The sequence below is a fragment of the Phyllostomus discolor genome, chromosome 15 (genome assembly GCF_004126475.2).
Source record: "Phyllostomus discolor isolate MPI-MPIP mPhyDis1 chromosome 15, mPhyDis1.pri.v3, whole genome shotgun sequence".
In the NCBI taxonomy this organism is placed as follows: Eukaryota; Metazoa; Chordata; class Mammalia; order Chiroptera; family Phyllostomidae; genus Phyllostomus; species Phyllostomus discolor.
Genome location: NC_040917.2, coordinates 26,649,516 through 26,675,046, shown reverse-complemented (window position 1 = coordinate 26,675,046; position 25,531 = coordinate 26,649,516). Strand labels below are relative to the sequence as shown.

At 50.8% G+C, this 25,531-nt stretch overlaps 1 protein-coding gene and 2 non-coding genes across 3 annotated transcripts in view; all 3 read left to right on the top strand.

Annotated features, from left to right (window-relative positions):
- KDM5B (lysine demethylase 5B) overlaps positions 1–25,531 on the top strand; it is a 49,056-nt gene that overhangs the window by 5,315 nt on the left and 18,210 nt on the right. The window contains exons 2-12 of the mRNA XM_028531111.2: positions 9,168–9,245; positions 10,715–10,837; positions 11,557–11,727; positions 16,765–16,899; positions 18,559–18,655; positions 19,939–20,048; positions 20,526–20,684; positions 21,125–21,244; positions 22,640–22,798; positions 23,992–24,173; positions 24,348–24,510. Of these exons, the coding sequence (XP_028386912.1) occupies positions 9,168–9,245; positions 10,715–10,837; positions 11,557–11,727; positions 16,765–16,899; positions 18,559–18,655; positions 19,939–20,048; positions 20,526–20,684; positions 21,125–21,244; positions 22,640–22,798; positions 23,992–24,173; positions 24,348–24,510 (1,497 nt within the window). The remainder of the gene's footprint in view (positions 1–9,167; positions 9,246–10,714; positions 10,838–11,556; positions 11,728–16,764; positions 16,900–18,558; positions 18,656–19,938; positions 20,049–20,525; positions 20,685–21,124; positions 21,245–22,639; positions 22,799–23,991; positions 24,174–24,347; positions 24,511–25,531) is intronic.
- On the top strand, positions 1,633–1,796 carry LOC114512506. Its single transcript, XR_003685811.1, has one exon. It is a non-coding gene; the product is annotated as a U1 spliceosomal RNA (small nuclear RNA).
- LOC114512502 lies at positions 15,895–16,025 on the top strand. The gene has a single exon (XR_003685807.1). It is a non-coding gene; the product is annotated as a small nucleolar RNA SNORA11 (small nucleolar RNA).

Genomic DNA, 25,531 nt, shown 5'->3' with positions numbered 1-25,531 from the left:
AGGGACAGTCCCTTTGTCTGCGTGGGATGGGGACTGCATTTCCCGGCTTCAGCGCGTGGGCGTGGCCCGGCTGCACCGATTTCGGAGCCTGTGTGGGAAGCCTACCTTTTCAGGCCAGCGCTTGGCACCCTGAGCTTGGTGGTGCTGGGTGGAGGGCCTTCTCCACTCTCTGCCAGACCTGCTCTGGGCAGGACCGAGCTGGGAGTGTGGAGTGCCCAGGAAGTGGACTGAGGCTGCGTCTGGAAAAGGCCCTGCTGAGTCGTGGTCCTGCGGCTCGCTTGGCCGTGAGGACCGGCGGTTTGACTTTCAGCCTGTAGGGCACCTTTGCCGTTTCAGCAGATTTGCTGTCTAACTTTTGTGTGGTATCAAATGTTCAAGATGAGCAATTTAAAAGTCAGGTCACTGGAAAATGTCTTCTGTTGACAACCCCTTAGAATCTAAGGGCTCTTTCCCAAAAATAACGACTTTGTTTCTCAGATGGGAACCCTGTTTCACACTGCCAGGCGGAAGCTCACAGAACGGACAGTGCTTTGGAACTCGCTGATTACGTTTCACTTAGTGGTCTGTTCGTGTGCAGCAGATGTGAAACTTAAGGACTGTTTTGCAGGGATAAAAATGAGCTTTATCGAGGAGAGAATGCATGGATTTTTATGTATTTTTAAAAGTCAGTTCCTCTTATGTGGAAGGAGTCATCACTGTTTCTAGATATAAAAGATAAGTGGATAGGATCTTGAGTCTGATTCCATCGTGACCTTGGGCGGAGTTACTTTCTCCGAGGTACTCCTTCTCGTCTGCCGAAAGGGGATCTGACATGGATCGGGGACTGCTGTCCAGGTTGATTAGCTGATGTCCCGCAAGGACCTTAAGCCCTGAAGCTTATTTGTTCCCCAAGAAGAAGAGTCTGGGGACAGATTGGTGAGGCAGGGCTGGTGCCAAGCACCCGTCCCTCATTTCCCCACAGTGCGTGGACTTGGAAGAAGTGACCCTTGAAAAACCAAAAGCCCACCCAGCATCAAAACTAGGATACACAGAATGTAATTCTTCCGTTGGTTTGGGAGAAGCTTTTCCATGCCTGGATGTTTTTAAAAACTAGTGGGATGAAATTTTTCCCACTAGTTTCAGGTAGAGCTGCTGTCAGTGTCAGAAAACTTGCAGGTCCGTGTGTGTTCCGTGTATTTGGTGCAGTGTCTGTGTACAGGCATGATTTAAGTCATCCCCATGCTTGCCTGGCAGGAGGGAAAATCGATTGAGTTTTTATTATTCTGCAACTATTGTACTTGTGAAGTAGGGAGAAAGTAGGGGAGGTGGTGCGGAAGGTGTTTACTTTGATCCTCAGGACAGAGCCAGGTTATATTCTTTGCTAACAATCAGACTTTAAAAATAATAATAAAGCTAATTAGAACTTCCATATAACCATACACACCAGGATTCTCCAGTATTTTGTTCGAATATATTTTCTGTAACTTGGAGCTCATAACATTGCCTCTTAGGTGGACCCCATGTATATATGTGTTTCCAAAGTGTGGTTTTTTGTTTTGTCTTGAATCTGGCAATTTCTTCAATGCAGCCTTCTAGATGTATTAAAACACTCTTCCAGTGATGTATATACCAAGTTTTAAATCTTTAAGTGTTATTGTTACCTGGCAGGGGAGATAACCGTGATCTCGAAGGTGGTTTTCCCAGGGTGAGGCTCATCCACTGCACTCGGGTATGCCGATTCCCCCACTTCCCCAGCTGTGGGAAACTCGAGGGCATCATTTGTGGTAGTGGGCGACTTGTGCTTGCACTCTCCCCCTTAAAAACAAAACAAAACAAAACAAAAAGCCTTTAAATACTGAGTATTTTAGTTGTGAACCTGAGGCTAGGTGGTTCTTTTCTTCCCAGCTGTGTATGCTTGTTGTGTGGCTGTAGGCAGATTTTTGTGTTAATTCTTGCCATTTCACTAGTTTGACTAAATTGTAATGTTCAGAAAACTAAAGTCTAAAAACCTAGTGTGTTCTGCACACTTGGTTAGAGCTTTTATTAAGCACATATTCCTATGAGGCGTGCAGACTGCAGATACCAGAACATTACCATTTTACTCTAATCTCCTAACTCCAGAGACAAAGAACAAATCCCTATCAAAACCGAGTAATTACAACGTCTTTAAGGCAAGATCCTCCCAGTTCTCTGTGTGGTTGTACCACCTTGTCACTGGGTAACGTTTAAACCAGATGGTCCCGGCTCGGGCTCACCCTCGCCAGCGCTGGCTGGAGGGAAGACGGGGAGCGGGGTCTCCTGGGAATTGTGCTCTGGTGGCTCCATATTTGTGGTCAGGGGTCGGGGGGTGTGGGGGGAGAGAGTTCTGTTAAGAGAGTTTTGGAGTGTGCCCTTCATTTTGTAAAGTTCCAGGTGTTCCAAGCTTTTTCTTCTTCCAGAGGGGCTCTTACACAGTATTACCATGCATTTTGGACACTTGGAACAGCCCCCAGACTTCCCAAGTGGGCGCTGGCCTTGGGAGTTTGTGCAGGTGGGGGTGGGGAGGGGTAGAAAATTGTACTTGACGGCAGCCCAGTCTTCTGAACTCTGCATCTGCTTTTTCCCACTGCTAACCCTGTGGCGTTTCCCAGCCTCCATTTGCAAAATACTTCTTTCTCTTACATAATAGATAATTGCTCATCAAGATTCTTTGAAGGAGACAGGTTTAGAGTTTGATTCAGGGTCCAAGCTAATTTGGTGTTGGAGGCTGGCTGGTATCAGAGAACAGGTTTCACGGGAAGAATGTTAGAGTGGGGACCAAACCACAGAGCCTCTGGTGTGTGTGTGTGTGTGCGCTGTCCCCTGAGGTGTGACAGCCTCCGAGACCAGGAGACTGCCGAGAGAGGTGAGGTCCCTCGTCTCCGCTGTCTGTCACCGCTTGTCAAGGACAGATCAGGGGTTGCAAACCATGGCCTCTCTTTGCTTCAAAGTCGGTGTCCGTCCCCTGCCCGGTGGCTCCCTGCGTAGACACCAGGCACCGCCCGGGCCTTCCCACCCGCTCACAAGTGGTTTGGGGGGGAGACTGGGGCCGTCCCGCCTCCTTCTGGCCGTCCAGGCACAAGTGGGGGGAGCTGATAAAGACGGAGAGACGCACGTGCGTGGGACCAGCGCGCCCTTTCTTTCGCGCGTTACATTTGTCTGTAGAATTGTAAATAAATCGTACCTCGTTCCTTTAGCTCATCAGTACGTATGAGCTCCGCCATTTCACAGACTGTCGGCTGGTTGCCTGATTGATCTGTGTGGACGCTCCTGGCTCATCGATGTCACTGACCATCGTGGGGCCTGAGTGTTGAATTTTAAGTAGCTCCTCTGGTCATTTGACACCTGTTAATAAAAGGAATTATCTTAACCTGTTAACTTCAAAAATAGAAATTCTCCGCGGTACTACAGGAAACTAGGGAAGTCCTTTTTTGCCTGGCTCTGGTGAGTGAAGAAATGAGCTGGGTCCTTGGGGTTGGCTGTGGTTTCCATTCAGGCAGTTAGTGAAAGCACTGTGTTAGGGTTCTGGGGTTTTAGAGACGAGCAGCTCTGACTGGGAAGAACTCGGCGCACCGCTGAGAACCAGGTTACGTAGCGTGTGTGCAGGCGGTGGAGGTCGTGTGGAGAACAGCGGGAGCCAGGCAGGGCTGGGGGTGTGGACGCGGGTGGAGCCTGAGGAGAGGGGGCTGCCTGGGATGTCTGGGGATGCGTTGGTTCAGGCAGGAGATAAGGTATAGAATGAGAAGGAGGATCACGACAGAAACGCAGCGTTTCAGGACCAAGAGGATCTAGTTGGAGGCTGCAGGAAGTGTGCTGGGAAGCCAAGGAGAAAAAAAACAGGTCTGGCCCTTCCTGGCTGGTATGGCTCAGTGGATTGAGTGCTGGCCTGTGAACCTAGAGGTCACCAGTTCAATTCCTGGTCAGAGCACAGGCCCTGGGTTGGTTGCAGGCCAGGCCCCCATTTGGGGGTGAGGTTGGGGGTGAGCTGCAGGCAACCTGTCGGTGTCTCTCTCATCAATGTTTCTCTCTCCCTCTCCCCAATCAATCAATCAATCAATCAAATACATCTTTACAAATTATTTTTTTGTCCTGGGATACTAGGTATGAAAGAAAACGGTCAGAACTACATACGAGATCATTTCCTTGGGGGAAAGCTGTGACAGTATAGCTATTGGATCAGGACGTGGCCTGGTGTAGTGGTGTGAATGGGTATTTGCAACAGCTGCAGTTGTTGTAGGGGAGAAGGTCCGACGAGGCTGGGGCCCCGCTCGAGGCTTCTCTCCCACGAGGTGCCCACAAGTGTTTTGAAAGGAATGGTGCTCTCCTGCCGACTTTGCACTGTGACCCGTCGTGTTGTCAGAAGTCTGAGTCACTCGGTGTGGGTACCTTTGGTCGGCACTGGGGACATTTGGGAGAGAGAGGAGGTCTTCACGGGACACACATGCTCCCTTGCTCATGAACAAGATGGTACTTAGTTGTCCCCGAGAAGCGGCGCGGAAGGAAACCCACTTTGAGGTTTGGGCAGCAGTACCGGCTGGAAGACCATTTCACATTTTCACGTGGTTTCGACAGGGACAAATATGAGTCATCGAGAGGCCCTGCGAATATATAATAGTCTCGCTAAGTTTTACTAAAGCGGTTAAAGAGGAACTTACTGAGACTAATGCTTAAAAAATAAATACCATGTTTCCCTTTTGTAGTATATTTCCGTTTATTAATAGATGGGTCCATTAAAATAACATATTTTTTCAGACCATAAGACACACTTAGGTTTTAGAGGAGGAAAATAGGAAAAAAACTTTTGAAGCAAAAATTGTGGTAAAATATTTAATAACAAATAACATAATATTTCACCAATGTAAATGTAAACAGAACTCAAGAGCAGCATTAACAACCATTATTCCTCCTAAATTTGGGGGGGGGGGCTGTGTCTTGTAGTCCGAAAAATACTGTAGTCATTCACCTTTCCAAGAATTTTGTCTCCCTTAAATGCTGCATCATCATCTTGGTTAGGACATGTGATGTTTTTGAAACTTTTTAAAAAATTGATTTTCGATAGAAAGAAAAACAAACATTGATTTGTTTTCCCACTTATTTTTGCATCCATTGGTTGCTTTTTTTTTTTTAAAAATTAATTTACTTATTTTTAGAGAGGGAAGGGAGGGGGAGAGAGAGAGAGAGAGAAACATCAATGTGCGGTTGCTGGGTGCCGTGGCCTGCAACCCAGGCATGTGTCCTGACTGGGAATTGAACCTGCGATGCTTTGGTTCGCAGTCTGCGCTCAGTCCACTGAGCTACGCCAGCCAGCCGTTGGTTGCTTCTTGTATGTGCCCTGTCTGGAGATTGAACCTACAACCCAGGTGTCACGGGATGATGCTCTAACCAACTGAACTAGCTGGCCGGCGAGCCTTTCCAAGTATTTAGTATTCACAAATTAAGAAATTCTTGTAAATTAGTTCTGCAAAACTGGAAACCTATACTTTATCAGGCCTGATCTGTCTGTAGGAGTTGTAACTTTAGCAAAAGTTTTCTTATTCCTTGGTACTTACATTTTAATACCACATATGTTTGCAAATGACATGTTGGTATTTTCAGGATTGTTTTTGGTAGGAGGACTGACTGGTTTGACATAGGTATGTCAAAAATGTTGGTGTTACACAAATATGTCGAGAAGTCATTGTGACTTGTGAGTGGAGGAAGCACTTGAAGGGGCTGCTCTTAAACTGGGTGGATAGTGTTCTCTGGTGGGGCAGGGTGGATGGGAGGAGCCTGTGGGGGCTGTCGGGGCAGTTGTTTCCAAGGTTTGGGCCGAGGACCGTGGGTGGAGGTTCACGAGACCCCTGCAGCAGTCCAAGGGAACGTCCTCTTTTCAACTAAATGTCAGTGGCCAGATTTTCTTCACATTCTTTAACCAAAGCAACATGTTACAACTGACGGACTGCAGAAGAAGATAGGAAAGTCCAGTTTATCTCTATTAAGCCAGATATAAAGAGAATTGTAAAATCTGTGCAAAATAAAACAATGCCACTCTTCTCGCTATTTTTGGCTTGTTATTAAATGATTTTAAAAATGTCTTTTAATTTCTAATGTGATAAAAGTGAATAGATATTTCTCATACAAACTAAAGCTCTTTGGTGGCCTCAAGTTTTAAGTTTAAAAAGGGGGTCTTAAGGCCAAAAGCCTGAGAGCAGTTGCGTGGTGAGGCGGGCCAGCTGCTTCTGCAGAAGCTGGGCTCCTGGGGACAGACCGGGTGGAGACAGAGGCTCTGGGGGCCCAGTCCGGACGGGGCCCTGACAGAGCCGGGGGGGGCACTTGGTCCGCTGGTCACCTTCCTGCTGCTTCTGTGGAGCAAAGGTTTGCCGCTGGCGTCTAGAGGGCAGACAGTCCACCTTCCCACCCGGCCAGTCCCAGCTTCAGAGTCAAGTGGGCCTTTGGGTCTCGTTTTGTCGCTGCATTAGGTTTGGTTCCACTTAGCGAATCGATGTTGTTAACGCAGCTCTGTAGGCTTCGTTTGGATTTCCTCCGTTTTCACTGCTGCCCCTCTTTTTCTGCTCAGGGTCTCACCAGGGGAACGTGTTAGCTCAGTGGCCCTGTCTCTTTCACTTCGCAGCTGTGACAGTTTCTCAGACTTGTCCTTGTTTTTAATGACCTGGACAGTTTTGAGGAGTACGGACTGGGGATTTTATAGGATGTCCCACGGCTGGAATTTATCTGATGTTTTTCTTATGGTAAGACTGAGTCTGTGAGCAACTGATTTATTTTCTTTTAAGGGGTCAGCTATCTATTCTTGGAACCTTTCTTACTGTCTGTGGAAGGATTTAAACGTGTACTGTGGGAGTTTTATGTCATCTTAACGAAGAGCAGCCCTGTGCTACACAGTGTGAACCTCAGCTGATACAGTTATCTGTCTAAGGGAGGAGTGCGGTGTGATTTTACTAAACAATTGTTCTCTTTGTTTACAAAGTCTTGCCACTAAGTTTTCTTAATTGGCAAATTTTTAGGAGTCATCTTTTGATTTTACAGCTTTTACTGTTAGCTTTATAGAGACATTTGAAATTAACTTGCGTAATTAGAATTTTTACTTGTTCAGTACCATTAGTTGAACACCAGTAGCACTTTTTTATGAAAGTAGTTGTAATTTTAATTCCTCTGGAAAAGCGTTTTAGCCCTGGCTGGGCGGCTCAGTTGGTTGGTGCCTTGTCTGTGCGTTGGAGGGTTTCGGGTTTGATCTCTGGTCAGGCCACGTACCTGGGTTGCGGCTTCATGTGCAGGAGGCAACCCGTGTAGGTGTTTCTCCCTCGAATGGATGCGTGTCTCCCTCCTTCCCTCCCTCCCCTCTCTAAAATCAGTAAGCGTATCCTCAGGTGAGGATTGAAAAAAAACCCAGGTGCTGTTTTACACTTACATGTAACTGTCGTCTGTCTTTAGAGGCAAATCAAGTACCGTTCTTAAGAGGCTGTCAGAGCACAGCGGCCACTGTGGTCAGGGTGACTTCTTTTTCCCCTGCAGCTACAATATGTGAAATACGACCATTGAATGGGGCTAAAACGAGCATCCGGAAAGATATGGTTATTTCGTTTGATGAGTAAAATGGAAAGTTAAAGAAATAACCTGAAAGTATCAGTACGATGAAATATTACATGTTTACGGCATAGTTAGTAAAAGACACTACATTGATATACATTGACTGAGACAATACATCTTCATAAGTTTGTTTAAACTTATGAAGATGAACATTTTAGGAAAAATACTAACTTTTTTTGACCATTTACTTTGTAAATGCCAGGCGCATGTCTAAAGGCTTTGTCCGTGGCACTTTCTATAAGCCTGGCAAGTGTCCCTACGTTTCTGGGTGCCCCTGGGGCAGGGAGAGGAGCTGACAACACAGCCGTGCACAGAGTCAGGGTTGGAGCCTGGGCGGCGTGATTCTGGAACCTGCTCTCTTTCCCGTGTCTTTCTGTGCAAGGGAGAGGTAGATGGTGGCACCGCGCTTTGACAGTGAGCACTGGAGGGGCGACGGGAAATCAGGAGCCCGTTAACCTGTGTTGACATTGCTGTGATGCAGAGTGCTCGTTGGCAGCTAGGGTTGGCTGGACAGAGAGCGTCCTTAAAGGTGGAGGTGGGGGGTCAGAGGTTCCTTGGAAGTGGAGGTTGCGGAGATTTTTTGGTAGGGGAAAATTGTGGTTTAGTCGCTGGAACTTAATGCAGTAAATTGTTATTCTTGCTTTACAATAAAAGCTCTTTGTATTTGTAATTTTAGTTCTCCCATAGCCCTAAAGGTAGCTATTGTTTACACCTTTCAAATCCAGGCCTCCAACTTTATGTGCGTTGCTCTTTCTGTTCTGGGCTATGTATAGGCTGCTGACCTGAGCAAACAGGTGTCTCTCTCCCCAGGTCTGATCTGAAGTCAGATCAGGTCTGAAGTGTAAGGAGCAGGGGTGGGAAGGAAGCAGGTAAGGCAGTGAGGTGCGAACTTGAAGGCGCAAACATTTTTAGCAAAGCCAGATACATTCCCAGGACTTCTTTTGGCCCCTTGGAGACCATGGTGAAAGCTGTGGCCCTTCCCAGAAAACACCAACACACTCAAGCGCCCACATAATTCAAGAGCCTCTGATTTAAGGTGTGAAAGTGGAATTCCATAGTCTGAAACAAGTCTTCACAGTAAGTGGCTTTACTAGTGGCTCACGAAAGATGGGAGATCTTGGATTTGAACCAGTGGAAGGTGCTTGGTGTCACGCCCCACGCTGAGGGAAGGAAGGAGGGAGAAGCAGCTGCCTTACCTAATTCGAGCATTTTTTCTCCATGTGGAAGGCATTGAATGAGGTCTTTGGCGTCAGCAGAGCTTTCCTGGTAACACCCCTGCGTGCATGGCCACTGGACTCCATTGAGGGGTTGTGAATACTGCTTGTGCTCATGACTGATCGGTGGGGGTTGACAGTGTGCGCAGTTCTACCTCTTGCATTTGGGACATCCTACTGAAAGAAAGCCATTAAATTGATAAGAAAGTCATCTTTTTCATTGTATCTCACATATGTGTTTTTAAAATCTTCATTAAAACTACAACCCTATGTTGTTTGACTGTTGAGAGATAACAGAGTTTTAATTTAAAACAATTTTTAAAAGGTTGGACTTCTGAATTCCTCTAATAAAAGCCTTTGCCTCTTCCCCAGGACTGGCAGCCGCCATTTGCGTGTGATGTCGACAAGCTTCATTTCACCCCGCGCATCCAGAGGCTGAATGAGTTGGAGGTGATGTCTCAGCTGCCGCTGCGGCGGCCTGGATTCCCGAGGGGCCTTCTCTGAATATGCTCCGTCACTAATCTAGTGTTTTGTTTTGTTTTTAATGCCCCCCCCCTTTTGAAGATTTCATTTATTTATTTTAGAGAGATGGGCAAGGCGGGGAGAAAGAGAGGGAGTGAAACAGTGTATGGTTGCCTCTAGCACACCCCGTACTGGGGATATGGCCTACAACCCAGGCGTGTGCCGTGACTGGGAATCAAACCAGCGATGTTTTATTTCGAAGACCTGCACTCAATCCACTGAGCTAAACCAGCCAGGGCCTTCTTTTTTAAAAAAAGAATTTGTTTATTTATTAATTCCAGAGGGGAAGGGAGGGAGAAAGAGAGGGAGAGAAATACATCAATCAGTTGCCCCTCACACGCTCCCTACTGGGGACCTGCCCCACCCCCACCCCCTAAACCAGGCCTGTGCCCTGACTGGGAATTGAACCCTCGACCTTTTGCTTTGCAAGCTGGCACTCAGTCCACTGAGCCACACCAGCCAGGGCAGATCTGGTGGTTTTAAGTGACACTACAATGTGGCCAATAATTGATAGTCATGGTAAAGTACATGGCAATAGGCCTTTGTAGCAAACCATATCTTATTAAAAACCCCTGGTTTTTGTCACTCGTTTTACCTAGTCATTCATTGAAATCCTTCTAAATTTAGGTGACAATCACTAGAATTGAGGTTTTGGAAAGAAGGTACTCTGAGAGCCATATAAAGGAAATGATTCTTCAGCTCTAATTTTCTTCCAAATACACGTCTTCACTCCAGATTCATTCCACAGGGACTCGAACTTCCAAGGAGTGGGCAGGGGGCTCTCTGGGGAAGAAGTAATGTTCACTCAGCCCTGTGCCGCTGAGGCCCTGACGTGTAGGGCGGAGGAGTCTCGGGTGTTGACGCCATGGGACGTGGGCTGGTCATGGTGATGTTTTGCTAATCTGGTTTTTGTATTTCAAACCGTGTTTTGTTTTTCTGTATTAAGCAAACATTCTTAACTTAAAGGGACCGTGTACACTGGAATTTTGTGGGTGCTGGCAGTATAGGGTATGCATTTTCAAGTTGAGCTTGAAAGATAGGAGAAAGGCATTAATTTTGAGGTCTTTTTTCTTTTTTTAAAGATTTTATTTACTTAGTTTTAGAGAGAGAAGGGAGGGAGAAAGAGGAGAGAAACATTGATGTGAGCAAGAAGCATCGATTGGCCCTGGCTGGTGTGGCTCAGTGCATTGAGTGCCAGCCTGTGAATCAAAGGGTTGCCAGTTCGATTCCCGATGAGGACACATGCCTGGGTTGCAGGCTGGGTCCCCAGTGGGGGGCATGTGGGAGGCAACCACACACTGATATTTTTCTCCCTCTCTTTCTCTCCCCCTTCCCCTCTAACAATAAATGAGTAAATTCTTTAAAATAAAATTGAAACACAATTCCTTGTCATTTAGGCTCAAACTCGTGTGAAGTTGAATTTCCTGGACCAGATTGCGAAGTACTGGGAGTTACAGGGAAGTACTCTGAAGATCCCCCACGTGGAGAGGAAGATCTTGGATTTGTTTCAGCTTAACAAGGTACAGGCTAGCGACTGCCCCTCCTGCAGTGGACCCTCTGGCCGCGTGGAAGTGACCTTCTTTGCCTTAAACACGAACACGCTGGTTCGCAGTGTGTGACATGAACTTCTTCCTCTGGGTCAGCCGGTCGAGCTCCGGCCTCGCAGGTCTGAAAGCCTCATCTTGTGAGATGTTTTCCTGTCTCCTGTTTCTTTAGCTCCACAGCAGGCCTCTGTGATGCCCTTTTCTGTTTTATTACGGATGAGACAGTGAGGCTTAGGAAGAACACGGGCAAGGCTGAAAAGGCTGAGGCATAATTCAGTGCCTTGACGTAGGGTCGCTTCAGTCTAAAGTTGGGGTCTTTCCCCCAAACACAGTGCCGTCATTTTTACTTCACAGCGTGTGGAGGTTGGTTGAGGGTTACTGAGTTGGACCCCTTCTTTATAAAGAGATCTAATGGTTAATCTGGTTCTTTCTCCCAGAAAATCTGGAGTGCTTTGGGGGAGTAGCTTGGGAGGGGGGCGTTGCAAGTGTTTATGGACTATGCTATCAAAAGTGATGATTTAATTTTCTAGTTTAAAAATGATAGGTATATGTGGGGTTTTTTGGCTTAGAAAAAAATTTTGAGAGGTTACCTTAGCCAAGAATATTTTGTTTTTGGAGTCGTACCTAGGCATGAGAGGACTGGAAGTGGTTTCCATATAGATTTTTCTGATTTCTCTTGCCATTTCATTTAACAGTTGGTTGCAGAAGAAGGTGGATTTGCAGCTGTTTGCAAGGATAGAAAATGGACCAAAATTGCCACCAAGATGGGGTTCGCTCCCGGCAAAGCTGTGGGCTCGCACATCAGAGGGCACTACGAGCGCATCCTCCACCCCTACAACTTGTTCCTGTCGGGGGACAGTCTGCGGGTGAGTGTCGGGCTGGCCCTCACCCAGTGGCGCTGCAGCGGAGAGAGGGCCCGGAGTGCGTGTGTGGGCGGGGCACTGTTTGTCAGCCTTTGTTCTGTGAGCTACTCCTCCAGGGTCTTCGTCTCTCTGTTTGGAGAACGTCCATACTTAGAAGCTTGCTTGGGGGCGAATAAGGTTGTAGAAACGGCCTTTTGCTGTCAACTCTGAAATCGGTATTAACTTCACTATAGGTTTCTCCCTACAACGAGGAGTTGCTTATTGCCCACTTGTCATGGCTTATGCCTTTGCATTCACCTGCCACTTCGTCTGTGTTCCTGGCTGTCCCATGAGAGCACAACAGGTGACCTGCGGCGGCAGCCTGGCCTGCTGTGGTGGCTGAGCTCTCCAAGGCACGTGTCAGCTGGGATGCTGACTGGAAGGGCGGGGGCTGAGCCCTGGGTACCTGACTTGTTCCTCTCGGGGATGGCATTTGCCACATTATTTAGATAAAAACCGTCGTTCTAATTAAACTGAGACAACAGTATCAAAACTTTCCACTGCCTTCAAGGCTCTGGTAGGAAAAAAAAAAAGAACGCATGGTCTGTTCACACTCTTCACGTTCCTCTTAGAGCCGCCAGAGTTGTTATGGTGCTGTCGGGAGAGGCGGGAGGGTGGTGCCACAGGTTCCGGTCAGCTGCTGACCGTGCGCCTTGCCCTCTGCTTCCCTGATGCCAATGAGCTTGCCTTTTCAGCCTAGAGGAACGGGACCAGCCTGACGTTCCGCGGGTGAACGCAGGCAGATCTTGTGTGGCTGTCCATCGTGCGGATGTCACTCAGACCCACGGATGACACTTTTCAGAAAGTTGCGTGTGGCATCTCTGTGCCTCTGTGTTACGGTCAGACCTGGAGAGCCCCCACGTAGACTTGCTCCTCGCTAACCGCCCTGTGTCTCGTGGCCACAGGCGCCGGGAAGAGGGGCAGGAGGGCCTCTCTGCTTTCTGGGTCGCATGCCGAGAGACACCCCGTCTTCGCCCTGACAGGCGGTGCGGTGTCGGAGTGGGGGGCACAGCGGCGAAGACAGCCTGTGCAGACAGACAGGGTTTGCGGCACAGACTCGGGCCTGGAGAGGGCCTGCCGCGCGCCTGCGCTGTTCTGGGCACGGACGCCTGTTCGTCGTAGGAAGTTGACACCAGAGGGAGGAGGCCTGATGACCAAAAATCACTTCTCGTTCTCCGGCCTGTTTTTCCCAAGGCCGTTTTTATGCGCGTGCGCGCACACACACACACACACACACACACACGGGAGTGTGCTCTTCACACACACAGTGTGTTCTGCTTTTCTCCTACTTACTGAGTCGTGAGCACCTGCAGCGTTATTGGATATTTCAAAATCTAGTCTTAGTGACTTGGGCATTTTATTTTTATAGCCAGATCTTGGTTTGATTTTTCCTGTTGTCGAATGTTTAGATTGGCTTCAAATCATTTTATAATAATACTGTGATGGGTATTCTCTGCACATAAATTTTTGTTTCTTATTTTGAAAGTGATTCTCAGAAGAAAGGAAATTGGAATACATCTATCTTTTAAAAGAATGAAAAATAATGAGATATCACAGCACACCTATCAGAAAATGGTCAAAAGCCAGAGCATTGATGGCGCGGGTGCTGTGAGGATGGGGAGGCACAGGACCCCCCCGCCCCATGGCTGGAGGCGGGGGCAGCATGGGGCAGCCGCCGCAAAGGGCGGTTTGGTGGTTTCTTAGACAAGGAGAGCTGCTGCTAACATACAGTCCAGCGCTTGTGCTCCTTGGTGTTTGCCCAAAGGAGCCGGAAACTTACATCCACATGGATGTTTATAGCATCTTTATTCTTCATTGCCAAAATTTGAAAGCACCAAGATGTCCTTCAGTTAGTGAATGGATAAATAAAGTGTGGTCCGTCCAGACAGTGAATCAGTACAAAGAAATGAGTCGTCAAGCTGTGAAAAGACATGGGGGAACCTTAAATGTTTATGACCAAGTGACGGAAGACAGTCTGAAAAGGCCGCATATGGCACGATTCCAACTGTGTGACGTGCTGGGAAACGAAGAACTCTGCAGACAGAGAAAAGACGGGCGGCTGCCGGGGCGTGGGGCGGGAGGGAGTAGGCAGGGCATAGAGGAGAGTCAGGGTGGTGGACCTGGGCGATGCGGTAATGACGGGCCATCCTCACGCGTTTGTCCAAACCCACGGGGCGACCACCACCAGGAGCGGCCCTCGCGTAACCCACAGACTCGGGGCGGTGAGGGTGTGGTGCAGGTGCAGCGCTGCTCCTGGGGCAGGTGTTGACGACGGAAGCTGTGAGTGTGGGGGCAGGAGGGACAGGATGACTCTCTGGACCTTCCTCTCAACTGTGCTCTAAACCGAAAACTTGTGTAAAAACAGAGTCTTAGTGTTAAGAAGTGAGCGTGATGCGCAGTGAAGGCGTTGTTACAAAGGGGTGGACGAGAGCCTCGGGTGCGTTCTAGGGCGCCTGAGGAAGCTGAGCGTGGGTGTGCCCGTGCTGCAAGGGAGCGGAGGCCTCCGGCTGGCGTCCTTGTGTTTCCTGAGCGCCGTGAGGGGTTTCTCCATCCTTGCGGGAGGGTGTCGTCACGACGTCCCACCGTCGATGACCGTTCAGTCCCCGTTTCTCAAGTAAAGGTTTACAGTTCGAGGGTCTGTCTGTGATAGCTGTGGCTCTGAAGCACACCTCAGGTGTGTGTTTCAGACACGCTGATCAAGCTCTCCACGTGTGTATGTTCTGAAAAGCCTCCGAGCTTGGCCTCACTTGAGGGCTCCGACGTCCTTGTGAAAAAACCAAGCAGACCATAGGCTATCCATGATTTAGACTAATGGCAGATGGGCTTATGTGTATAATACTTGAGTTTCTGGCCATCCACGTAATACAATTTCTGTGATTCAGCTCAGTCTGTATTTCTACCAGTCACACATACTTTTAGGCCTCAAACAGTAAGTACTCTCAATACATGAAAGAGGTTAACCCCTTTTATGTATTAGAAGTGATGGACAGGTTTTATACCCCCCCCCCCCCCGCCCCCGCCCCCGTGCGCTGTCTGTCAGCAAACACCAGTGATGTGCAGCGGAGGGCGACGCCCACACCGCACGACTCAGGGTCTCAGGGCGTCCAGACCCAGTGCCAGTGCACAGGGACCCTCAGGGTTGCAGTGGTGGAGGCACCCGTTCAGGTCAGCGTCGAGGGGTCCGTGTCAGTTAGGGAGCCCTTCCTCGGCTCCCCGGAGCTTGTTTCCGGAGCCCGCGTCTCCCAGCACCCACCCCTCCCTCCTCTGTGACTTCCTAAATTAAAAAACACTTTTTGTTAGATGGTTGCTGGGTGGTTGGTTTGTTTTTTTTGTTTTTTTGTTTTGTTTTGTTTGTGTTGTCCTTCTGTTCTCTAGATTCTTTGTGCAGATGTTTTGAGGAAGGAGCCCGTGTTGTTGGGGGGACTGGACAGTAGCGATGGTGCCCATAGAACCGAGAGTCCTAGGAGGGGTTGCTGCAGAGTACCTTTCCCCAGGTGTCGGCGGTGTTTGTGGTGTAGCTGTCGGTGGTTTCATTCTGGAACCTGCTTTGAAAAGTGCCTCCTCGATGCTTTGGGTTTGCTTATGAAGGAGGGACATTCGTGCTAGATCTGGACGGCACTGAGCACCCTGTTGCATGGGGCTTAGAATCGGACCAAAGAGAAAAGTCAAAGCGAAAAAGCGAGACGAGGCTCTTCCGTGATGAAAACCAGAGCTGCTGCTGCTGCTGCTGCTGCTGCCGCCTCATCGCCTGTTAGCCTTTGTCTCGGGAGGGAGACTCCCCAGCAAGCCCTGATGAGGGAGAGCACTTGCATCCAGGACCTGCTTTCTCAATTCAGGTGACACCTCTTGTTAACAGCAGAACAGTGCCATTGCTGCGTAGACTCAGAATTCTAAAATTTAGAAAACCTATTGGGTTCCATATTTTGTTAATCTGAACACTTGTAAAAGGTGAGCTGTTTTCAGTATGGAAAGTTTTTACGGGAGATTTTAAGGGGCCTTTCTGACAGCCATGAGCAGGGTAATTGCGGCTGGCTGACTGGGACTGTCTTGAGCCTGCCGTGGTCTCTCGTGACCTGACGACACTGACGACTACGTGAGTCAAAACGGCACACTCACCTGCTCAAACGTGTCAGGGTGTGCTCGTCAGAGCAGGGGCCTGAGGAATGGCGCCTCGGTTCACGACACGCCAGACAGGAGCTCGGGGCTGCTGTGCGCAGGGGCACAGCATTCTCGCCCTTCCTGTGAGCACGCACCCTGCTTGTGTCTCCCCTGCCCCTCCCGTGGCTGCCGGGCGGGCCCAGTGGGGCAGGGGCCGCTGTTGGCAGGAGAGCCCTGGCTGCGGGGGCTCAGTGAGCTGGGCATCGTCCTGCGTCCGAAAGGGCACATTGCGGTGCCTGGGCAGGGCAGCGGCCTGGGCCGTGGGCAGGTCCCCAGTTGGGGGCGTGCAGGAGGTGACTGTTGATACTTCTTGCACATCAGTGTTTCTCTTTGTCTCTTCCTTCCCCTCTGTAAATAAATACAATCAGTCAATCTTTAAAGAGTATTGGAAGAAAAGATGCAGTATTTAGTGGGGGAGGCTGCTACCTAGAGCCTGCCATAAAAAAATTCGGACCTGCTGTGCGTGTGTGTATGTATGTCAGCAACTGCAACTTGTCTTTGTGTATTTAGGTTTAAAAAATTGCAGGTGTGTTATGTACGAACATAAATAATTGCTACTTTTTTAAAAGATTTTATTTATTTATTTTTAGAGAGTGAAGGGAGGGAGATAGAGAGAGAGAGAGAGGGAGAAACATCAATGTGTGGTTGCTGGGGTTCATGGTCTGCAACCCAGGCATGTGCCCCGACTGGGAATCGAACCTGGGACACTTTGGTCCGCAGCCCGCGCTCAGTCCACTGAGCTACACCAGCCAGGGCTTTAATTATTACTTTTTTAAAATCCAGTGAAACTCTCTGTTGTTAAAAAGAGGGAAGTTCATCAGAATGATCACGTTTTGTTTCTAGTGTCTGCAGAAGCCACACCTGGCCACAGACACGAAGGACAAGGAGTACAAGCCCCACGACATCCCCCAGAGGCAGTCTGTGCCTCCCGTGGAGACGTGCCCACCTGCCCGCCGAGCCAAGCGCATGAGGGCTGAGGTGAGAGTCTCCGGCGCCCACGCCCAGCCCACCCACGCGCCTCGTCTCCAGCCTCGCTCCCCTGGCAGGCTCTGTGTGCACTCCAGCTTCTGGGGCGAGTGCTGTTGGGGTGGGGAGTCCGAGAGCTGGTTCTGGGCTGTGCAGCCCCACAGGGGGGTGCCGCACTGGTGGCAGGCAGGGCCCGGGGGAGCAGGCGCCCATCAGGGTGCTGTGCGGTTTGCTTGGGGCTGTCATGAAGTGAGGCTGCCCACTGCAGAGTAAGGCTAGGAGATGTGCAGCTGGGGAGATTTTTGCTGAAAAGGACTTTTTAAAAAGAGAGAGAAAGTTAGAAGATAGTGAAAGCTGGTTTTCTCAGGCTTCTCGAAAGGAGCACGGCTCCTTGGGCACCTGTGAGGCTGGGACAGAAACTGGGCAGTGCGGGGAGAGGGCGCAGTGAATGTGGGAGCTGAGCTGAGATCGGGGCAGAGAAGCGAGGTGAGGAAGACCTTTTTCGTGGGGCGTGTGTGCTCCAGCGGCCCCCTGGGAAAGGGCGGGGTGTGGGCTCCAGCCCAGCCTGGGGGCCCGTGGAGAGAGGCACCAGTGCAGGCGGAGCCCCCGGAGGCCGCCTCCCGGGGGCTCTGCTCTAAGTCCGTCTCTGGTGTTCAGGAGTTGTTGGAGAGGCGAGGACACACAGCCCTTTTGTTTTCAGAGGAAATGGACAAATAAGAGAACTGTTTCTCAGTTACGTAAGTTGGAGCTAGGGAAAAGGTAGCGGCTTCAGTGTTCTGAGTTGAGACTGCCTCAGAAGAGGAAACTAGGGTTAATTGAAGTCTATTAGTGTGCTTAAAGGTAAGGTTTTATTAGTCTGAAGTCAGCGCTTGTTCAAGGACGTCTTGACCTTTCACGTTTAAGACACGCCGTGGTCCTGGGTCTGCCTGCACGACGCGTGGGGCTGGTGCCGGCGCTCTGGAAGGGGTGCCCATGGCCACGGACACCCTGCATGTGCACGAGTGAGCAGGGTGGGTGAGCACGTCTGGCTCCAAAAACACTTTGGCGGGACAGATCACAAACACTGCTCTGTGCTATCAATAAGCGTTAGCACTTCAAGAAATACTGTCAGTTATGAGTGAAAAGTAAATTTGAAAGTAACAGAAATGGAGACTGGCTCATGCGCCCTCGATGGCAAGGGAGTCCCGGGCAATCCAGCGATGGTAGAGAGTAGGTGGCAGTGACTGCAGTGAAGGAGCCAGTAGGGGTGGTTGTGGAAGTGGCCTTTCCACACACACTCGCTGCCTCTGAGGAAGCCGGCGACCTCGGCAGGCTTGCAGGATGGAGGCGTGGGTGACAGCACGGGCTCAGGCTCCGTGGGACCGAGGCAAGAACTGGGGAGGGAGAGCTGTTGTGAGTCTGGGTGGTGAGACTTCCCACAGTCTGCTCCTGGCCCTTCCGCTTTGCCCTGTGCTTGGGCCTGTCGGAGTGCAGAAGGGTACTCCTGCGGCTCCCGAGGTTCCTCCTCCGCTCCTTTGGCAGTGGTGCTCCTGAGGGCAAGAGCCGGGGGAAGTGCGTCCTATTAATAGGGACAGTTTATAGGATCATACTCGCCTTGGGGTTCCGGGGGATTCTAGAAGAGTAGTTTGTTTTTAAAGAAAATATTTATGTGTATGACAACTTTTTTTTAAGGCCATGAACATTAAAATAGAACTGGAGGAGACAACAGAAGCCAGAACTCATAACCTCAGGCGTCGAATGGGTTGCCCAACTCCGAAGTATGAAAATGGTAAGAAAAGTTATCTGCAAATAGGAAAGTAATAGAAAGCAAACAGGTGAAAGTGATGATTTGTTAAGAAAACACTGGAGCAACTAGGACCTACCAGTCCTGGTTGCGCCTCCAGAAACGAGATCTTCATTCATAGACGAGTGTCCTCGTCGTTGAGTGCCCAGCAGAGAGGGGGGCGGGCGGATGGAGGCATGTCGGGGAGGGGTCGAGCCTCTCAGCTGTCACTAGCGGCTCCTCGGAAAGGCGGCCTGGGAGCGTTCGTTCACGGGGAAGCAGTGGTGTCTGGGGAGCAGCGGAGCCCTGGCCTGGCCTGGCCTGGCCGTCTGCTGGACTCGTCTCGGGGTGGCGGGCAGGCCTGGTTTTGGAGTTGGGGTGGAGCTGGCAGGTGCTTGCCTGGCCTCTGCCGGGCGCCAGCCACGGGGAGGCCTGGGACTCAGAGGAGAAGCCTGGCTACCACGTCGGGAGGGCGCCAGCGCCGCTGCCCGAGGGCCCAGCACTTGGTGAGCTGTCTCGCAGGGCGACACGAAGTCAGGGGAAGGGACTCCAGAAGCACAGGTCTGAGTCCCTGCCCGTCCACTTCCTGGTTCATCGTTTGACCTTAGAGACACTCCTTGACAGCCACTGATGACAGTTTTCTCGTCTTTGGGATGGATTTTGTTGCAAACGATTAAATAGTTGGTGGGAAGCATTTAGCACAGGGCCTACCACGGGGTAGTTCATTGATTGACACCAGTGTTTCAGCCCAAAGCCTCTGGGACCAGGAAGCAGGAGAGGCGAGCAGTCTTGGGCCTGGAGGCTGGTCTGCATTGGAGGGGTCCAGCTGGGGGGTTGTCAGGCCCTCCCAGTCACAGTCAGAGGACTTTCTGGCCTCCAAGTATGGTTTGTTTTTTTTTTTAATTTATTGAGCTGACATTTGTTAATGAAATTACATGGTCTCAAGTATGCAATTCTTTAATACATCACCTGCACAGTGTATTGTGTGCTCACCCCCTAAATCTCTTTCCGTCACCGGTTGTCCACCTTGACCCTCTTCTGCCCCCCCCACCCCGCGGACGTGTTGCTCTAGTAGCGTAGAAGCCTGAGCGGCGTCTCCGAAGTAGGCGCCTGCACCTGGCACTTCAGGTGGAGGCGGCGTTGGACACGGCAACACTGGTGCCGCCGCTGCCTCGTGCGAAGATCCGTGGCAGTGCGCTCGTGTGTCCCGTGCGTGTTTGAGGAGGGGGTTGGGGAAGAGGCCGAGAAGAGCGCAGAAGGAGCCAGCTAACTTGGACTACCTCTTGCAGAGAAAGAAATAAAGAGCTGCATCAAGCAAGAACCCATTGAGAAGAAAGAGCATGTTGTGGAAAGTGAGAGGGAGAAGCCCAAGAGTCGACCTAAAAAAACCACCAGTGCTGTGAGTGGACACCTTCCGACACTCGGGCCCCTAGTTCACACGCGTGTGCCGGACTGAGGCCTGGCGGCCCACAGGGCGGAGGCCGCGTCAAGTCCGCCTCTCGTGTCAGTTGGGGGAGGAGGGAGCTCACGGAGGCCCGAGGAGAAGGGTCGCGTCTGGGCTCTGAGGGCCGCTTTGTGGGGGCCGATGGAGCTCCAGGTGGCGCTGGTTCGTGGGCCTGCTCGCACATCGCTGGCCCGCCTCCAGATGAGCTGAAGGCTGGGGCCAAAATCACATTGTTTTCCAGCTCTGGACAGCAGGTGTGGGCGGTCTGTCTGGGGAGGGGAGTCCCCCTGTGCACAGGGCCCTGCAGGGGGCTGGCCGTCTGCAGCAGGCGGGGTCCGGGGCCTTACCTCCAGTCGGTTCACGCCTCAGGTTGCAGACTCTGGTGGGCACTCACCAGCCTGTGTTCTTTCTGTGCCCGTGTGGTGGCTGCAGGTGGACCTGTACGTGTGCCTCTTGTGTGGCAGCGGCAGCGATGAGGACCGGCTCCTCTTGTGCGACGGGTGTGACGACAGCTACCACACTTTCTGCTTGGTCCCACCCCTCCACGATGTTCCCAAGGGAGACTGGAGGTGTCCCAAGTGTTTGGCTCAGGTGAGACTCAGCAGCTGGGGCAGCATCAGGACGTTCGGTGCTGTTCTCGGCCTTTGGGTTTGTACCTGGCGACCGACCGACAGTCACGAGGTCCTTGGAATCACTGGGTGGCCCTGCCCAGAAAGGAGGTCTTGGAAGTGAGTCTCACGGCTGCACAGGGAGCGAAGAGGCAGGAAAAATCTTAATAACTATGCTTAAATTTTTTTCCTTTGAGGAAAACAATGCTGTTGCTCTTCGCAGAAATTCTTAAATGCCACATGGCTTTAAAAATGAAAGTGTGATTTTATAATCCATACCATACATAGCCGCTGCTGGTATTTTGGTGTATATTCATCCAGACTTTTTTCTATTTTAAATCCATGGAATTGTACTACATAAGCAGTTTTAGTCATCTGTTTTTTCATATGTGTACAAACAAAAGTCTCTTTTTTCTCTCACAGGAGTGTAGTAAGCCACAAGAAGCATTTGGCTTTGAACAAGCAGCCCGGGACTACACCCTCCGCACGTTTGGGGAGATGGCGGATGCATTCAAGTCTGACTACTTCAACATGCCAGTCCACGTACGTACACAGACTCTGGTTGAGGGTTCTAGTAACTTCCGGAAAAGGCGGGTCTGGAGAGAAATTTGAGGTGGCACTTCTTCCTGACAGTCAGTATCATGCACAGCAAAACCTGAATCTGTTCAGGGGTATTCAAATTCCACAATATTTTAAAATGCATTCTGATTTTTCATTTGATTCCTCTAGAGACAGGCTTTTCACACAAGTCGTACAGCAGCTGTAACAGTGTAATATATAAGGTCTCCAGTAATCCTTTCAGCTGCACAAATACAATTTAAAGAAAACTTCACAAAGGCCATTGACTGACTCCACGTGCCGCTCGGTGTGCTGTGCATGGGGACACACTTGCATACTGTTAGTCATCGTCAGTTATCGCATGCTGTTTGCTTGCGGAGAAGCATCGCGTGTTTCATTCACTGCTTAACACGCATCACGTGAGCACACCAGCGTTTAAATGCTCTTCTGCCGTAATTCTGGATACCTCACCTGGGTCTTCCCGACCACTAACGAAGTGCTTCCGCAGATACTTCCTGCCTGTTGATCTTCGTAGTTTCATTATATTCTTGGGACGGTGGCTGAGATTGGGCGGGGGTGGTGGGCCATTTTCTGCCTCCGTAATTGTCGTCTTGTGGGTGGGCCCAGCAGTGCTGGGGGCCCGACCTCACGCACGTTAGCTGGGGGGTTGCTGCAAGTGTGTGTTCACTGGCTGGGCCGTGAGTCCATACCACGCTCTCCCTGACTTTTCCCTTCCTTCACCCCTTGGGCCTCATGGTGTTCCCCACACGTCTGCCTGGCCAGTCCCGGTGACGTGTCTGCGCATGGCTTCTTACTTTACTTAAAAGACCAGGCCTTTGCGGAATGGACCCAAGTCAGATGAGCCACAGATCCCAGGCACACAGTCCGGGCGCTTTGTGCGTGGGTGCATGCTCTTGTTCACGGTCTGCACCACCCGGTCCTGGGGCCACCCGTGTCGTCCTCAGCCCGGGCTAGCGGAAAGGCGGGCTAGCGGAAGGGTGTGTGGGGGCCTTGGGCGAGGTGCTGGGACACGGCCAAGGTCGGGGTGCCTCTCAGGCCCAGAGGCGGTGTGAGTTCGCTCTCTAGCAGGACTGCGCCTGCAGGCGGGTGTGTCGGCAAGCTGCGCCCCCCGACTCCCTCGTAGCAGCGGCCAGGTCTGTGAGGGAGAAGCAGGCGTGCCCAGTGGCTGCTCCCGGTTGTTAGTATGCGCCTTCTGGGAAGCAGTGGGGACTGCCTGGCGTCACCGTGGAGCGCAGCCGACGGACCACTCCTCAGGGTGCTGTCCTGCGGTCCTGGCGTTCAGCTCGTCCAGTGAGACGGGGCCCTGACAGTTGACGTCTGGGAAGGTGCATTTTTTGTTTCTTACGGTTTCACTTCCAGATGGTTCCCACAGAACTGGTTGAGAAGGAATTTTGGCGGCTGGTGAGCACCATCGAGGAGGACGTCACGGTCGAGTACGGAGCCGATATTGCCTCGAAGGAGTTTGGCAGTGGCTTCCCTGTCCGCGACGGGAAGGTCAAGCTCTCCCCCGAGGAGGAGGTGGGCACACCTGGAGGCACCCGCACTCGGAGGGGACTGGGGGGCGGAGCGTGTCCTGGGTCTGCTGGGCGTGATGTGGCCTTAGCAGCAGCCTTACTGCACAACCCAGAGGTAGCTTGGAACTTGAGTTACCAATTTCCATTTGGTGGTTTTGAAGGGATTTATGATTGCTCTCAGAAAATCCTCAGTTACCAGGTTTTTAATGACCTCAAGAAAAGTACCAGGAGCCCGCAGGAGAATCCCAGTCCCGGCGGGGCCACTGCACTCTGGTGACGTGGGAGAGGCACTGCCCTCACTTGGCCGTCGGAGCCTGTGACTTCGGTTTCTCCTTTTGAAGGAAGCCTGAGGGATTGAGACCAGACCTGCTTAATATTTTCTTTATGTTATTTTTTAAAAGATGTTATATATTTATTTTCAGAGAGGGGAAGGGAAGGAGAAAGAGGGGGAGAAATAGCGAGTGAGGGGAACACCAGTTGGTTGCCTCTCGCATGCCCCCAGTGGGGGACCCGCAACCCAGGCCTGTGCCCTGACTTGGAAGCGAACCTGTGACCTTTTGGTTCACAGACTGGTGCTCAATCCCCTGAGCTACACCAGCCAGCATCAGACCTACTTATCTCTGAACTTGAAGGTTTGAGTCTGTTATTTCCCATAATGACGCCCCCGTGGTAGCCAACTCCTGGGAAGGTTTCTGTTTAGTGAGAAGTCAGAGGGGGTTTTTTTGGTGAACTTTTGGAAATCTAACATGAACGGAGAAGTGCATGATCACATGTGCACAGTTTGGTGAGGTTCACAGCCTGAACACGTGTGTAGCCACGCTCCCCCAGAAGCCCCTCTCTGTCCCCTTCCTCACGACTGTCCCTGTCTCAGGACAAGCCCCTGGCAGCACTGTCCTGACTCGTCACACCACGGACTTGGTACGGGCCGACCTGTACTCTGTATTGTCCTCCTCTTCCGCAGCCAGGTAGAAAAGAGGCGCGTGCGAAACACACGCTGCGTGAGTCCGTGTGTGTGAGGCTTAAACGGCAGCAGCAGTCCGCGGCGTCCGAGAGGTCAGCGGCCTCTCGGCTTCTCCCGCCTGCTGCCCTGACGTTTTCATTTGGAAGGAGGCTCTTTTCAGACCCCTTTTTGAAACAGTCAGTTCCGAAATGTTAGCATGATACATCCTTTTCACTTCCTTGTTCCTGTACCTTTAGGAATACCTGGACAGCGGCTGGAACCTGAACAACATGCCGGTGATGGAGCAGTCGGTTCTTGCTCACATCACCGCCGACATATGCGGCATGAAGCTGCCCTGGCTGTACGTGGGCATGTGCTTCTCTTCGTTCTGCTGGCACATCGAGGACCACTGGAGCTACTCGATCAACTACCTGCACTGGTAGGGCGCCCGGGGGCCCGGACCCGAGTCTGGGCTGCACATGTCCCTGCGTGGCTGTGTGTGCTGCTGCTGCTGCTGGTGGTGGTGGCGTGAATGTGTGTGATCCAAAGAAAGTACTGACAGTCCACACTTAGGTGTTTCTGGACACCATTACTTTTTATGCTGTATTTCCAGGGGCGAGCCGAAAACCTGGTACGGCGTTCCTGGGTATGCTGCTGAGCAGCTGGAAAACGTGATGAAGAGACTCGCCCCAGAGCTCTTTGTGTCCCAGCCGGACCTGCTGCACCAGCTCGTGACCATCATGAACCCCAACACCCTGATGACGCACGATGTGCCTGTACGTGCTTGGCTGGCGCCCCCCCCCCCCACCCCCCAACCCCCTTTCCACTTGGCTGGCTGTGTTCTCCACAGTGTGACTTGGCAGTAGGAGCAGCCGTGCGGTGTGAGTTGGTACCATGTTGCACTGGGGATTCTCAGACATGACAAAAAGTAACTCGTTGCTGCCGATAACTAGATTGTTAAGCACCATCACTTTACAAGTCACAAGTGTGATGCTTTCTTTTCGTGTCCAATCCCATTGTTTCTTGTCCACTCACGGGTCACACGGCCGTCACCACTGCATACCCTGCACCATGGTTTTTGTTGACAACTCCTTAGCTGCAACAAAACGAAAACCTCAAACATACATGTCATTTGTCAGTATAAATACTGGGAGAAAGGCCGGTTCTGTTATGATTAGACCTAAACTCTGACGTTGGAATCCTTCATGCTCTGTCCGTACCTTAAAAAAATAATTGATTGAATCTACTTAATCTTAATTTTGAATGATGACCTGAAACGGCATGTTTGGTAGGTCTGGATTACATTACACCTTCACCCCTAATTAAGCATATTTTAAAAGAAAATTTACTTGAGGGTCTTAGACTTGGATTGGGGTTCCCACTCTAGACAGGTGCTGTTGGTGATGTTTCCTCTGAGCTTTCTGTGAAGTGATGCTTACCTGAGTAGTGGCTCCCTCATGGAGAAGACACTGAATATCGTGGGGCGGCGGGGGGTGAGGTGTAGGAAGCTCCAGAGCCTGTCTCAGCTGAATCTGCCGCAAACGATGCATTTCCAGTGCAGGTGTGAATTCTAGGTCTTGCTGTGTCCTGAATTTTATGCTTTTGGGTCCATGCTCCAGTAATTGGGGTCAGGTAGAAAGGACTTTATTTGAGGGATTATAAAATAGCTTAGAAAAGAAGGACCAGTCACTACCAAAATACCACCAACTCCTCATTGTCGGTATTACCACCTCGTACTGATCGCCCTTTCTGATTGTTGTGAGTGTCTGGCCCTGGCTATTTAATAATTGAGCCTCT